General features: G+C 40.7%; 1 protein-coding gene across 1 annotated transcript in view; it reads left to right on the forward strand.

The window, feature by feature from the left end:
* The window catches only part of CHP1 (calcineurin like EF-hand protein 1), a 37,997-nt gene that overhangs the window by 774 nt on the left and 22,616 nt on the right, over window positions 1-14,607 (forward strand). Inside the window, exon 2 of the mRNA XM_068549609.1 lies at window positions 6,867-6,939. Coding sequence (XP_068405710.1) covers window positions 6,867-6,939 — 73 coding nt within the window. The remainder of the gene's footprint in view (window positions 1-6,866; window positions 6,940-14,607) is intronic.

Consider the following 14,607-nt stretch of genomic DNA (forward strand, 5'->3'; position numbering starts at 1 on the left):
CAGTAAGGCTTTGGAAGACGGGACGGGATACCTTAAAGAATCGGGGATCTGAGTATGAGACTTCTTTCATTCTGAGCTTGTGGAGAGAAAGCACAGATACTGTTGACTACCAGTTTTTTATTTACAGTGAGGATGCTTGCTGTCCTAATTTCAGATCTATTGATTTCTACTATGCTGGTGTACTTCATGCAGTCGCCGTGGAAATTGGATGTGCTCCAAAAACCTCAGTGTGAATTTGTACTAGGAACTGATTTTTTACAGTCCAGTCTCTTCCTCATTAACTTGAAAGGGGCAACAGAGTTTTGGGAATTCAGAAGCCCGGTAAAACACCATCATACATTTGTGTAGCCCTTGATAATGCATACATTATTTTCTATTCTCAGTAATTCATTATGACTCTTGTATTTTACATGAGTTATGTAAACATCCATGCTCTGAGTCTTCATGATACCTGTCTTTGATAATGAGATGGCCAGTAAATAACTCAGTGGTCCATTCGCAGATAATATCGAGTGCTGGGGGAACCTCAGAATTATTCAGGCAATGGTGGCCTGAGATAAATGAAATGCTGTCCCATGCTTTCTGACAAGTTCAACTTTCTAGAATCTTCAAGTTGGAAGGGGTGTTATCTAGCCTCATCCCTTTTCAAATTGGTTTACTGCTTTCAGCATCTCCTAACTTACCTTCATTAAGCCTCTCCATAAAGACTTTAAGGACCTCACCGCCTACCAATGTAGTCCTTTTGATGATTTTGAATGAATGACAGAAAGTAGTTAGCTGTTTATAATGTGCAGTACTTATTTGGGCACTTGACCTTATGGTCATTTTATGACTTACCCTGACTCCAAGAGTAGAAATGTAGGCAGTTTGGACTCAGCAAACGTTTTATTACATTTTGTGGTTATGACCTCTGGCCACACTTGTGAGAACATAAGAACTACTGTAGGTCTAAGGTGACACCAGAGTTAAAGCATTCATGCTTAAAATAAAAAGTCACATAATGAGGGACTGTAAACCAGAGTGAGGGTGGGAAAAAGCTATTTTTGCCTCAAGAGGAAGGGAGCAATAATCCCATTCTGGTTTTATTACATTTGACCAAATGAAAGTGGCCTTGATTGCCTTAGGACTCTGGGTTATATTTTACTGTGTGACCTTGTGAGAACTGAGTACTCCTGCAGAGCTGTTTTCCTAGTTGCCGAAAAGTGAATCAAGCCTGAGGGACTCAGCCACAACCAGTACTAATGTGTGTATTGAGCCAGAAAGCCTAATGAAACAAGTACTTATTGAATTTTTGCAGTGTCTATATTCAGTACGATACTGGGTACTCAAAGCAGATGGTGACAAAAGATGCTCACAAACCTGTCATGGAGATAAGCCCACAGGAGTTAGGATTAGCATCAGGACATACGGTACCTGAAATTGTGTGGCACCTCTTTCAGAACTCAGGGAAGAGTCCTTGTGCGCTGGCCTTGAGGAGGACAGGAATTGGGCCTTGATACATGCATGAATTGATTAGATTTGGATAAATTAACCTAGGGCATTTTGGGTGGCTTCCAGGTGCTTTCTCCCCCAGCATGCTACCTGTCATTCTTCTGCTCTGGGAGTTGAGCCATCAATTTATCCAGTTAGTGCCGATCAGCAGAGTTGATTTTTAAAGCATTAATTTTAGCATGATGCAAAAGGTTTAGAAGAATAAAAACAATGGATACCTGAGGGTGGGGTAGAGAGGTGGAATTAGTCCTATTTTCCTCTGCTTCTTGTTCTGTTAAGAGTTTGGGGAGCTATCAATCAGAAACACTTCAAGTTAAGAACAAGTATAAGACATTTCACTACTCGCTTTGTCAGTAAGAAAATGTAGCATAATTGAGTAAAACTGACTTTATATTCAGTGTGAAAGCTTTGCATTCATAAGTCTAAATTGATTAGAATTCATGTATGACTAGGTTATTCGGTATTTGAAATTTAATCTCTAAGTGTTTGGAAAAGTAATTCTAAGTAAGAATTCCTTGTAAGCCTCAAGTTTGTCATCTGTAAATGGGAATAATAATAATAGTACCTACTTTATAGGATTCCTAGTGAGAATAAAATGAGAAAAATGTAAACTACTTAGAATAGTGTCTGGATATGTAATGAGCACCAGGTGTTAGCTATTACCTTTTGAACCATAGATAACAATCATCTTATTGGGAAAATACCATTAGCATATGCTAGTTATAAAAACTATGTCTTGAGCTATATAACTGGAGAGGTGACAGCATTTTACACTTTTCCTATTTTCAGGGGATATTGGATTAGGAATCAGGTTTTCCCAATTCTAAGGAAATAAAACTTTGAAAGGAGTAGAAATCCTGTTGTTTCTAACAGTTTAAAAAACACTGTCTAAAAACACTGTGTTGGCGTAAAACATTTGCTATATTGTCTTAGTTCTGTCACCTTCTTTCACTCGTCAGCATTTCCATAAATTAAAATCATTTCAATAAAAGTTGTCATTAAGGGAAAGGTCATAAGTGTCTTGGGAGTTTCTGTATTCTCCACCTTTAGTTCACTTAACTGTGTGGTAATAACCTGGCTGTGAATTACTTAAAACCTTTAAAAAAAAATAGCCACATAATCTGTGAGAAACAACTCATGCCAGCTGAGTAGTAATAAATGCCGATTGATTTATTTTTAGCCTCTACCTTCTGGTGTGTGTCATGTGACGTGGCAAAGATATTGAACAGGCTTGGGAAGTAAGTTTTACAGGCCAGTGAGGTTTTGTTTGTTTGAAAGGGTGTAGTGATGATAGAACTAGTGTGGGTTTCTCTGTAGTTGCAACAAAGAGCACAAGACAGGCAAAGGCAATTGCTTGAGAATAATTTTCTGGGCTAGAATGTTAGTGGAAGTTCAACTTCAGGCTGCTCCTGCCTCAAAATGCAGAACCCCTTCATGGCCCTCATCTGCCTTGCCATAGTGCCTGAAGGTTCTGTCACTACAGAAGACCCTGCTGCTGTCTTCCAGTTCCTATTTTTTTATTTTTGGCTGCGTTGGGTCTTCGTTGCTGCGGGCATGCTTTCTCTAGTTGCAGCAAGCGGGGGCTACTCTTCATTGCGGTGCACGGGCTTCTCATTGCGGTGGCTTCTCTTGTTGCGGAGAATGGGCTGTAGGCGCGTGGGCTTCAGTAGTTGTGGCACGTAGGCTCAGTAGATGTGGCTCGTGGGCTCTAGAGTGCAGGCTCAGTAGTTGTGGCGCACGGGCTTAGTTGCTCCGCAGCATGTGGGATCTTCCCGGACCAGGGCTTGAACCCGTGTCCCCTGCATTGGCAGGCGGGTTCTTAGCCACTGTGCCAGCGGGGAAGCCCTATATATATTTTTTTGATGAACCATTTTAAAGCTGCAGATATTAGAACTCTTCACCCCTTAAGCCTTCTGCATGTATCTCCTGAGAATAAGGATTTTTTTCCCTACATAACCTGAATACTATTATCACACCTAAGAAAGTTGACAATAATTCTATAAATATTATCTATCATTCAGTCCATATTCAAACTTCCCCAGTTATAATAAAGTTTTTGTTTTTAATCTCTTTTAAGTCTCTTAATCTATAGGTTTCCTGAGAGAGTCGGCCAGCTCTTGAAGTCCTCTTGCTAGGGGAAATGCGAAATATTGGGGTGTGGAGTGTTCAGGAGGAATGGTTAGGGGTGCAGGCTTCAGCCTCTCAATCTTTTGAGAGTTACCTTCGGTTGCACGTATATGCTTTACCTAGGTTATTAATCTGTTCTTCTGCGTTAAGATTTAGGATAAAGGCAAGGGCAAAATGACTTTTTTTCTTATTCCCTTTTCATTTTTACTCTTCACTTTGCTTTTCCTCCTTAGGGCTTGGCATTTCTCTCAAATGCCTTCTTTCTCTGAGCACAGTGATGATAGAAAGGCATTTAGTCAGGAAGATTAGCAGTGTCTTTTGAGTAACCTTTCAACAATAGAAACTAATTATTTGCCCATCAGTGGAGAAAAATATAGCTTCATTCAAGATATGCCCACATTCACAACCTTTTCTGAGAGTAATTGTCAACTCCTGAGACTTCCTTTGGGTTTCCAAGAATGATGCAGGTTTTGGGCACTTGTCCTGCTAGCCTAGTGCCTTCTGGTAAGAATAGTTTACTGGAAACTTGTCCTGCCTTCATTTGTGGCAGTTCCAATACCTTTTTGCTCCTTGACGTTACTCTGAGGTATACACCTTGGAGTTTGCTTTATATTCTTTGTCATAGTGAGTTTAGCACCTGAATTAAAGCCTGCTTACTTGCTGCTGCTGCTTCTCCTTCGTCTCTTTCTCCTCCTTCTTCTTCTGTTCTAACAGAGCTCTTTGTAACAATATGATTGTACCATTAGTTCCGAAATTTAGGAGGTAGATTGAGATGTAACCATATTGAGTTGTGTTAAAAGTTGGCATTTGGTTGTACATTTCTCCACTGATTTCCACATAGCCCAGTTTGTCCTGGAAGATAGCAGTTTTATGGTTGTTTGGATACTTATTTACACATTTATTTTTAACATATTGGTAAATTATGAACTCAAGCAGCCATAAACTGATCTCTTTTTCTGAAATATGGGATGTAATGTCATACCATTACTCACTAAGGGAATTTTTAAAATCGTACTATAAGGCTTCAGTGTCCCTTTCTTTTGGATGGTGTTCTAGATTAGAAAGATGTCTGATGGCTCACTTGTTAGTTGAAGAACTTGGACAAGGTGACAACATTTCTTCCAACTTAAACATTTTATAACTTGCTGTACATACTTATATATACATACATACGGAATTTCTAGAAGGATTCACAGTAAACTGGTAATAGTGTTTGACTCTGGCAAGGGAGACTGAGGAACGCAGTTGTTAGGGTGACTTTTCATTATGATCACTTTTGTACCATTTTTACCATGTGGATAGATTGTTTTCTCAAACAAACAACAAAAAAAACTAGTATAAAACGAACTGCAATTTGAATGTGTTCCTTGTTAAAGAAAAGTAACCTGAAATATATAATACTCAGTGGACTAAATATTATGCAGTTATTAAACAGGACTCCAATATAGAAAAATTATGAATTAATAAATGAAAAATAAGCTATTATGTTTATGTAATGTACACAGTGACATATTAGATGATATATGAAGAAATGAAAGCAGTGGTGTTGAGATTGTGAACGAATTTTGTTTTTTCAAAAAATCTTTTGGGAAAGTTAGTCATTCTTTAACTGACTTATTTTGTGAAAACTAAAGGGAACTTTAGTTCTAGAGCAGCCTTTGAGGCCCGAGGCCAAAGCCTCGTCAGGTTCCTGAAGAAAATGGTTGTGACTGGCAGAATCAGGAGAAAGCTGGAGATTAATTAGTACAGCAGTAAAACTGTACCTGCAGGCTCACAATGTAAGGATAATGATGATAATAGCTAACCTGGAGTGCTTACCAAGTGCCAGACCTTTGCCAAGCACTTTCCTCTCCTGGATTCTGTTAATTCACTCCACAACCCCACTCACCCACCCCTCACTGGTAAGCTGTGGTGCCGTGATTGGAATCAGAACCTGTCAACCTGACTCACAAGGGTGTACACCAAGCTACTGACACCTACCTGACTAGCAGAAAGGTCCACAACTGCTTCAGTGTCTGGACCCCTGCTGGCTCTGCCCTGGCTGGGAATGGTTCTGCCTTCTCCTCTGCTCTCTGCTCTCCTTAGAGAGCCAGTAGTACAGAACGGAGCCCAGCCTGCGCTGAAACCTGACGCTGAAGAATTCACAGCTTTGCCCAGTGTGTCCTCTCATCCTAGCTCTGGGCCACTCACTTCCTGTTTCTCCTGCCCGTGCCCCTGTTTATTTTATCCCATTGTTCCTAAAACCGCAGGTGGATTTTTGTTCCTTGAGCTGGGGGAGGAAGACAACTATCAGAACTCCCTCAGCCACCCCTTTACCCGTGAAGGTACAGCCTAGGACAAAGTCCACACTTGCCACACCCTTTTTGGCTGTTGTCTTTTCTTCTTTGATAACTTTTTTTTTCCTCCTACCTCCAATCTGCCATGAGACTAAACTATTTCCCAGAAATTCCTTTTTGCATTTTCAAAGTTTCATTGTCTACCTGTAGTTATTACCTCATAATTGTCAGCTTGTGCCTAAGTTAGTCCAAAATGAGGAGCAAAACAGCTTCCTTGTAGATGTCATCTGATGATAACATGACCATTTTACAAATTACCTAATTTCCTTTCTTGGAGCCCTTTCCTTTACTGGGAACTCAGTGGAGGTCATGCCATCACAGAGAAGAGGCTGACCCAAGGCTGTGGTGATCTTTTACCCGAAGATCAGTCCTGAGGGAAAAGATAAAGCCACTGATGCTTGGGGTAGGAGTAAATCAGATTTTTAAAATACAAGCTGTTTCACAAGCCCCGATCTTTAATTCAACACAAGTTACCTACCCAGCTGTGCCAGCCTGAAACGTCAAACTGATTAATAGAGATGTGTTTTTAATCAAAGCGTGCATTTTCATAGCCTCTCAGTCAGGGTACTGAAAGGTGAGAATTTCACAATTTCCTTTCAAACTAAATTTGGCCTTGTTTTGTTAAATCTTAACTACCTGACATTTAACACAGTCTTAATTAAGCCTAGACTTCATTCCTGAGAGTCAATTTTGTTTACTCTTGATTTAGTTTATTTTCTAACTCCTTTCATTCTTTCTGCCTTGACACTCTAGAGGTGAGTTGGAGTTGAGATTTCGGCCCACTTTACTGACTTTGAAGCGTTTAATGGTGGCCCGGGACCAGAAGGGCAGCTGGCTTCTGAAGGGCCACATTCAGGTTCAGTTCGAGTGGAGGGCAACTTCTCCAACTGGGACTAATTTTGTGTTCTTTAGTTTCCCACAGTCAGATCACCCGCCTCTACAGCCGGTTCACCAGCCTGGACAAAGGAGAGAATGGGACTCTCAGGTAGGCAGTTCCTTTCTTTATTTTCTGACAACGTCTGAATAGCTGCCTTTATCCAGAGAGCAGACACAATAGGCATCTGGCATGCAGAGAACAGGGACCATTTCTTCACTCATCTTTGAGTATCATTGATCCACAAGGGACTTAAATACTAAGCAGAACAATGAATTTACATTTATCACTAGGTGCTTGCTGCTTTACTCCAGCTCCCCTTGGTTTGGGTGGCCATTGCTCTGGTCCTATGAGTGTACCTGCGGGAATTTCGGCTCTCTCTGCTTGAGTTTTCCCACAGCTCTTTCCCAAACATGTTAGCTTTCAGGAGGCTGACCCATAGCAATCCAAGATGGTGTAGGTTGTTTGTCCTTTCCCCTCTCTCATTTCCCAAACCAACCCATATTCCTAGGGTACATCAGTTTATATGTATTAATGTTAGATAAGATGTTCAGTATTTTTGTCTAGAGCAGTGGTTCTCAACTGAGGGCTATTTTCCCTTGGGTGGCCAAATATCTGGAGACATTTTTGATTGTCACAGCTGGGGAATGCTACTGATGTCTAGTGGGTAGAGGCCAGGAATGCTGCTGAACATCCTAAAATGCACAGGACAATCTCCTCTAAATGTCAGTAGTGCCACAGTTGAGAAACTGGTCTTGAGTAAGTATATGATTTCAGAGTAATGTAATGCTGTATCATTTCATATTTGTAATTGTCTTATAGTCAAATGAAATATCTCCTTACCACCACCTCCCAACCTAACTCTCAGTAACAGCATTTTGTTACTATTGTTCCTCAGCTTTGATTGACTGATATAGAATGAAGCTGTTTGCCTTTCTGGCGGCTGTCAAGAAACAATGGAGGACTTCTTTAGAAGCCTTGTAGCATAGGTGTGGGGTGTAGCATAACGGGGGGAGGAATATAGTTGCTAAGCCTTTGTGCATAATCCTCAGGCAGAAGAGCTAGAAAATGCTGATAAATCCATAGGGCCATGTTTGTTTAGGTCAAAATCTGGCTTCACTGTAAGCTGGAATTGACCAAAACCATGCTGCCCAGTCATTAAAGTCAATGACTACGGAATACCTATCACGTGCAAAGACCACACTAAGTACTTTTTCTTTTTCTTTTTTTTACCACACTGCTCAGCATGCAGGATCTTAGTTCCCTGGCCAGTGATCGAACCCGAGCCCCCTGCAGTGGAAGCGCAGAGTCTTAACCACTGGACCGCCAGAGAAGTCCCCTCTTTGTCTTTTCTTAATTGAGGCAAAATACACATAACATAATATTTACCATTTCAAAGTGTACATTTTAGTGGCATTAAGTACATTCACAACACTGTATAATACGTTTATGTATTACCACAGTCTAGTTGTAGAACATTTTCATCAGCTCAGATGGAAACCTCATACCCATTGAGCAGTCACTTCCCATTCCTCTCTCTATGGACATTTCATATAAATGGAATCATGCAGTATGTGGCCTTTTGTGACAGACTCTTTCGTTTAACATGATGTTTTCTTTTTTTTTTTTTTTTAATTTATTTATTTTATTTATTTTATTTTTGTCTGCCTTGGGTCTTCGTTGCTGCGGGCAGGCTTTCTCTAGTTGCAGTGAGCGGGGGCTACTCTTCGTTGCAGTGTGTGGGCTTCTCATTGCGGTGGCTTCTGTTGTTGCGGAGCACGGGCTGTAGGCGCGCGGGCTTCAGTAGTTGTGGTTCGCGAGCTCTAGAGCACAGGCTCAGTAGTTGTGGCACACGGGCTTGGTTGCTCCACGGCCTGTGGGATCTTCCCAGACCAGGGCTTGAACCTGTGTCCCCTGCATTGGCAGGCGGATTCTTAACCACTCTGCCACCAGGGAAGTCCCCTAACATGTTCAAGATGCTTCCATGTTATAGTGTGTATCAGTACTTCTTTCCTTTTTATGGCTGAATAATATTCCGTTGTATGCATAGACCACATTTTGTTCATCCATTCATCAGATGGTGGAGATTTGAGTTGTTAACACCTTTTGGCTCCTATGAACATTTTTGTGTGGACTTACGTTTTAATTCTCTCGGGCATATACCTAGGAGTAGAATTGTGGGTCACATGGTAATTTTATGCTTAATTTATTGAAGACCCACCAAACTCTTGCACAGCTCTGTACTGTTTTACATTCCCACCAGCAATGTAATGAGGGTTCAAATTTCTCCACATCCTCATCAGCACTTATTATCTCTCTTTTGATTTTAGCTATTCTAGTGGATGTGAGTGGTAGGTCACTGTGGTTTTGGTTTGCAGTTCCCTGGTGGCTAATGACGTTAAGCATCTTTTCTATGTGCTGGTTGACCATTTGTATGTCTTCTTTGGAGAAATGCCTATTCAAGTCCTTTGCCTATTTTTTAACTGGATGTTTGTCATTTTGAGTTTTTTGTATGTATATGTATACACACACGCAATATATATATGTATTTTTTGGTGTATTTATACAAAATGAAAAAAAAAGAAGGGACTTCCCTGGTGGTCCAGTGGTTAAGACTATGCACTTAACCCACTGCAGGGGCGCGGGTTCCATCCCTGGTCCAGGAACTAAGATCCTACATGCCGCGCGGTGCAGCCAAAACAAAACAAAACAAAACAAAATGTGTGTGTGTGTAACGATAGATAGAAATGTAAGAGTCAAACTTTATTTTTTGGCCTGTGGATATCTAGCTGTTCCAGCACCATTTGTTGAGGAGACTATATAAATTTGTATTAGAAAAATTAACCAGACTAGAAATTTCTATTTTTCCTTCAGCCCAAATACTTGAATAATTTACTTGAGTTTGGCATTACGTCTTCCTCATAAATTCAGATTTAACCACTAAGTGAAGATATAGAATTCACATTAGTTTTGAGTCCTTTTCTTCTTTCTAGACAGTGGGTGATTTGTAAATGTGTGCTTTAATCACTTTCATTGTTTGCTGGAAAACAATGGAAAATCTTTTGTAAAAGGAGCTGTTTCTCCTCAGAAAAGGTGAAAACTTTCCATGTGTCAGTTAGTGTTACCTGCTCCTTAAAATCTAGGCAAGATTTGCTCTGCCCCTAAAACATAATTTCACACTCTATGGAAAGCCAGTGAACTAACTCACTCATTTGATAGGTATTTATTGAATACCTATGATGCACTAGGCACTGCTTTCTGTTCTGGTTTCTACAAATTCTTGGTAGGGGAAGAGGTGGTAGGAAGTGATAGGATAATTTTTGATTTCATGGTTACCTGAGTCTAGCTGATTTTTTTGTATTCAGCTTTACAAAGCACTTGATCTGAAATCTGTTCTTTGATCTCCATCATGGTGTGGATTAAAATACGGCAAAAGCCCCAAGCCACCTTGAGTGTAAGAAGAAATTACCCCATTGTACTACATAGTAAACAAGTAGCATGTTACAGTTGACCCTTGAACAATGCAAGGGTTAGAGGTGGTGGCCCTCTGCACAGTCAAATCCGAGAATAACTTATAGTCTGCCCTCGGTGTACGTGGTTCCACATCTGCAGATTCAACCAATGATGGATCCTGTAGTACTGAAGTATTAACTACTGAAAAAAATCCATGCATGGATGGACCCACACAGTTCAAACCCATGTTGTTCAAGGGTCAACTGTGTATATATCAATAAATCATTTTGTTGGACCCTCCCAATATCAGGGATTTCACACTGGCTGTGCCTCCGACAATGGCCATCTCGTTATAGATTGTCGTCCCCTCTCCGCCAACCCCATCTTTTCTACTCCCTCCAGCCGTAGAGATAACCTGGTAAACTCAGAATTCTTTTATAGTAATAGAGTGATTTAGCTCTCTCCAGCCTTTACTGCCAAACTCAGCTCAAGGCCTGTCTTGACCTTTCTAGAACCCATTAGGGTGCTCAGCCGAATATAAGTTACCTCCAGTCTTTTGTTACCTTTAACAGGCCCCACTTTCCTAAGAAAGTTAGTAGGAGAAATATTTTTCCTTCCACATTTTCTTCACTTTCCTCTCCCAAGATGCTCTATGTCTGTAGCTTGAAGCCAGATTCTGCAGAGTGAGAGACTATAGTGTACCGTCCAAGGTATTCTGTACTCCTTTTTTTTTTAAATTTATTTATTTAATTAATTAATTTATTTTGCCTGTGTTGGGTCTTCGTTGCTGTGCGCAGGCTTTTCTCTAGTTGCAGCGAGTGGGGGCTACTCTTCGTTGTGGTGCGCGGGCTTCTCATTGTAGTGGCTTCTTTTGTTGTGGAGCACGGGCTCTAGGCGCGCGGGCTTCAGTAGTTGTGGCATGCAGCCTTCAGTAGTGTGGTGCACGGGCTCTAGAGCGTAGGCTCAGTAGTTGTGGCACACGGGCTTCGTTGCTCCACAGCATGTGGGATCTTCCTGGACCAGGGCTCGAACCCGTGTCCCCTGCATTGGCACATGGATTCTTAACCACTGCACCACCAGGGAAGCCCCTGTACTCCTTTTGTAAAAGTGTCAGTCTCAGTGGGAACATGAAGCAGAAACTATGGAAGGCTTTGGTTAGAAATGGAGCTTCTGCAAAATGCTTTCAGAGATTCACCCCCAAAGTATGTTTTATAGAACACTAATTCCTTGGCCTACCAATAGGTGTTGAGTTAAAATGATTGGTAATCTTTAGATCGGTATTTCACAGAATATAAATATATACTATAACCTCACATATCTTACTTTCTTCAGGTGCCATTATTTTGGGTGAAATATTTCTACCACTGCCATTGAAATTGGTCTTTGAAAAGCCAGCTGGGTCCTATAAGGTGCCCTGAAATGGTCCTTTGTAGGTTAGATCAGGGTGAGAGCCTGGTCATTAACTGAATACAAAGAAGGTTTCTTTTGTTTAAATATCCTTGGTGCTGATCTAATCTACTGTGTTAGATGTCAGGATAATGACTACCCTTTGGGGAGGGGAGCAGATAGAGACAAAAGGAACATGAAGGGGGTATCTGGGTACTGATAGTAATCGATTTTTTGATTTGGGTGCTGGTTATAATCTTCACTTGGTGAAAATTCATCATACTGAATGCTTGTGATTTCTGCTCTTCCCTGTATGTATGTTATACTTCATTAAAAGTTTACTTTAAAAATATCCTGTGCATTGAGCAATTTTTTTGAGCAATTTTCGTATTGGATTTTTGTCAGGTACTTTTTCTCAAATAATACCATGATGAAAAATATTCCTGGATGGTAAATCCATGCAGGTTAAATTGACTACAGGGGACAGTACAGACCAGTTAAACTCTGCGAGAAAGTTATTACTGAAATTACTAGTTGGCTGTGTTGTTATATATCAGTTTAAAAAAGATTACCTCTAGGGAATCCCCTGGCGGTCCAGTGGTTAGGACTCAGCGCTTTCACTGCCAGGGGCCCAGGTTCACTCCCTGGTTGGGGAACTAAGATCCCAAAAGCCGCAAGGTGCAGCCAAAAAAAAATTAATAATAAATAAGTAAACAAACAAACAAATAAATAAGATTACCTATAAATTCTAAGAGATTGTGTCCTGAATGGTAGCCATTTATCTGCTTAAAAACTAAGTGCTTTTGAGACTCATTTTCTTCTTTGACTTTATCCAAGAGGGCAGATGATTACAATATCCTGGATAAGCACTTGCTTTGTACACAATGGTATCAGTCATTCCAGAATGGAGTTTCACAGAACCACGATGCCAGTCTAATTCTCATTCTTTTGGTAGATAATCTTTTTTTTTCCTCTCTGAAACCTTCAAATATCCCCTCCTGATGTTCTGAAATTTCACAAAGTTGTACCTTTTTGTGGGTTATTTTTCATTATTCATTGCCCAGTATCAGGTGAACCTTCTCAATCTAAAAATACATCCTTTAGGGATGTCCCTGGCAGTCCAGTGGTTAAGACTCCACACTTCCAATGCAGGGGGCGAGGGTTCAATCCCTGGTTGGGGAACTAAGATCCCACATGCTATGCAGCACGGCCAAAAAAAAAGTTAAAAATATGTCCTTTAGCTGGAAAGTTTTCTTCTGCTATTTCTTTATTTCCTCCCCCTCTTATTTCTTTATTGATTTTTATGGCATTTCTGTTGGTTGGCTATTGGACCACCATGACTCAATTTTCTCTCATATTTTCTGATTTTTTTCCATTGCTTTCTGAAAGATATCCTTGAATTTATTTTGTAGACCTTTTGATGAACTTGTCCACAATCATATTTTTAATTTCCAAGAAACTATCTCGTTCTCTGACCTCTGCTCTATCATAGTAGCTTATTTTTGTTTTACAGATGCAAGAACTTTTCAAATATCTATTGCGTTACTTACTAGAATCTTTCAGAACTCCTTTTTGTTCCCTGAATTATGATTATCTCTGTTCATCTTGATCCTACTTTTTTATGTTATTGATTTTCCCAAAATGTCAGTAAGTGTTGGTTGTCCATTCATATTTATGAAAAAGTGTGGATGGATTACTGTAGGAAACTGGCATGGGCTTGTTTGTGGTTGCTTTCTCCATAGGTCTTTGCCTGGATGGAAGGACTGACTTCAAGCCCTCTATACTCTGAGCAGGGCCAGTAAGTTGCTAGACCTCACTTTAGGGCATACGGTCAGGGAGCAAGGGGACAAATTTGAAACTCTCTTCCACAAATAAAAAGACTGTGTTCCTGGGGAGCCAGCCTCCCACACTTGGCCGAAACCCTGCCCAGGTGGATCTTTCAGTTTCTTTCCATAGCAGTTCTCCATTTTTATCCTGGGGACGAATGGTTTTATATTCTTGGGATGGGTCCTGGCAACAGTGGGCAGCCAACCCATTCTTTAAGAGTTCCTTTAATTAGTTTTTCTAACTGCTACTTCCCTCACCTGGCAAATCTGAAAAAAAATTGTATTACCAAGACAAAAAAAATCATTTTTATCAATTTAATTTAAAATATTAAATGTTTTAGATAACGGAAATTATTGTCATTTCAATGTTAATAAATACAAATAATTACATAATAAATATAAATAGTAAATGATTTATCTCTATTATACTAAAATGTGGAAAACTTCTTTTTTTAAAAAAATTAATTAATTATTTTATTTATTTGGTTGCGCCAGGTCCCAGTTGCGGCTCCAGGCCTCCTTAGTTGCAGCAGGCGGCCTCCTTAGTTGTGGCATGCAAACTCTTAGTTGCAGCATGCGTGTAGGATCTAGTTCCCTGACCAGGGATCGAACCCGGGCCCCCTGCATTGGGAGCGTGGAGTCTTATCCACTGCGCCACCAGGGAAGTCCCTAGAAAACTGTTTTCTTTTTTTTTTTTTTAAAGTTTAATTTTATTTATTTATTTATTTATTTATTTATGGCTGTGTTGGGTCTTCGTTTCTGTGCGAGGGCTTTCTCCAGTTGTGGCAAGCGGGGGCCACTCTTCATCGCGGTGCGCGGGCCTCTCGCTATCGCGGCCTCTCTTGTTGCGGAGCACAGGCTCTAGACGCGCAGGCTCAGTAATTGTCGCTCACGGGCCTAGTTGCTCCGCGGCATGTGGGATCCTCCCAGACCAGGGCTCAAACCCGTGTGCCCTGCACTGGCAGGCAGACTCTCAACCACTGCGCCACCAGGGAAGCCCCAAAACTGTTTTCTTAATTGAACGTGTGTTTCCACAGGTATGTCCAACTAGCAGACTTTAATGTCCTCATTATGTATAAGTTATCTAAGCATATACCCTGAGTCCTTAAAATAT

Source organism: Eschrichtius robustus, chromosome 1 (assembly GCF_028021215.1).
Source record: "Eschrichtius robustus isolate mEscRob2 chromosome 1, mEscRob2.pri, whole genome shotgun sequence".
NCBI lineage: Eukaryota > Metazoa > Chordata > Mammalia > Artiodactyla > Eschrichtiidae > Eschrichtius > Eschrichtius robustus.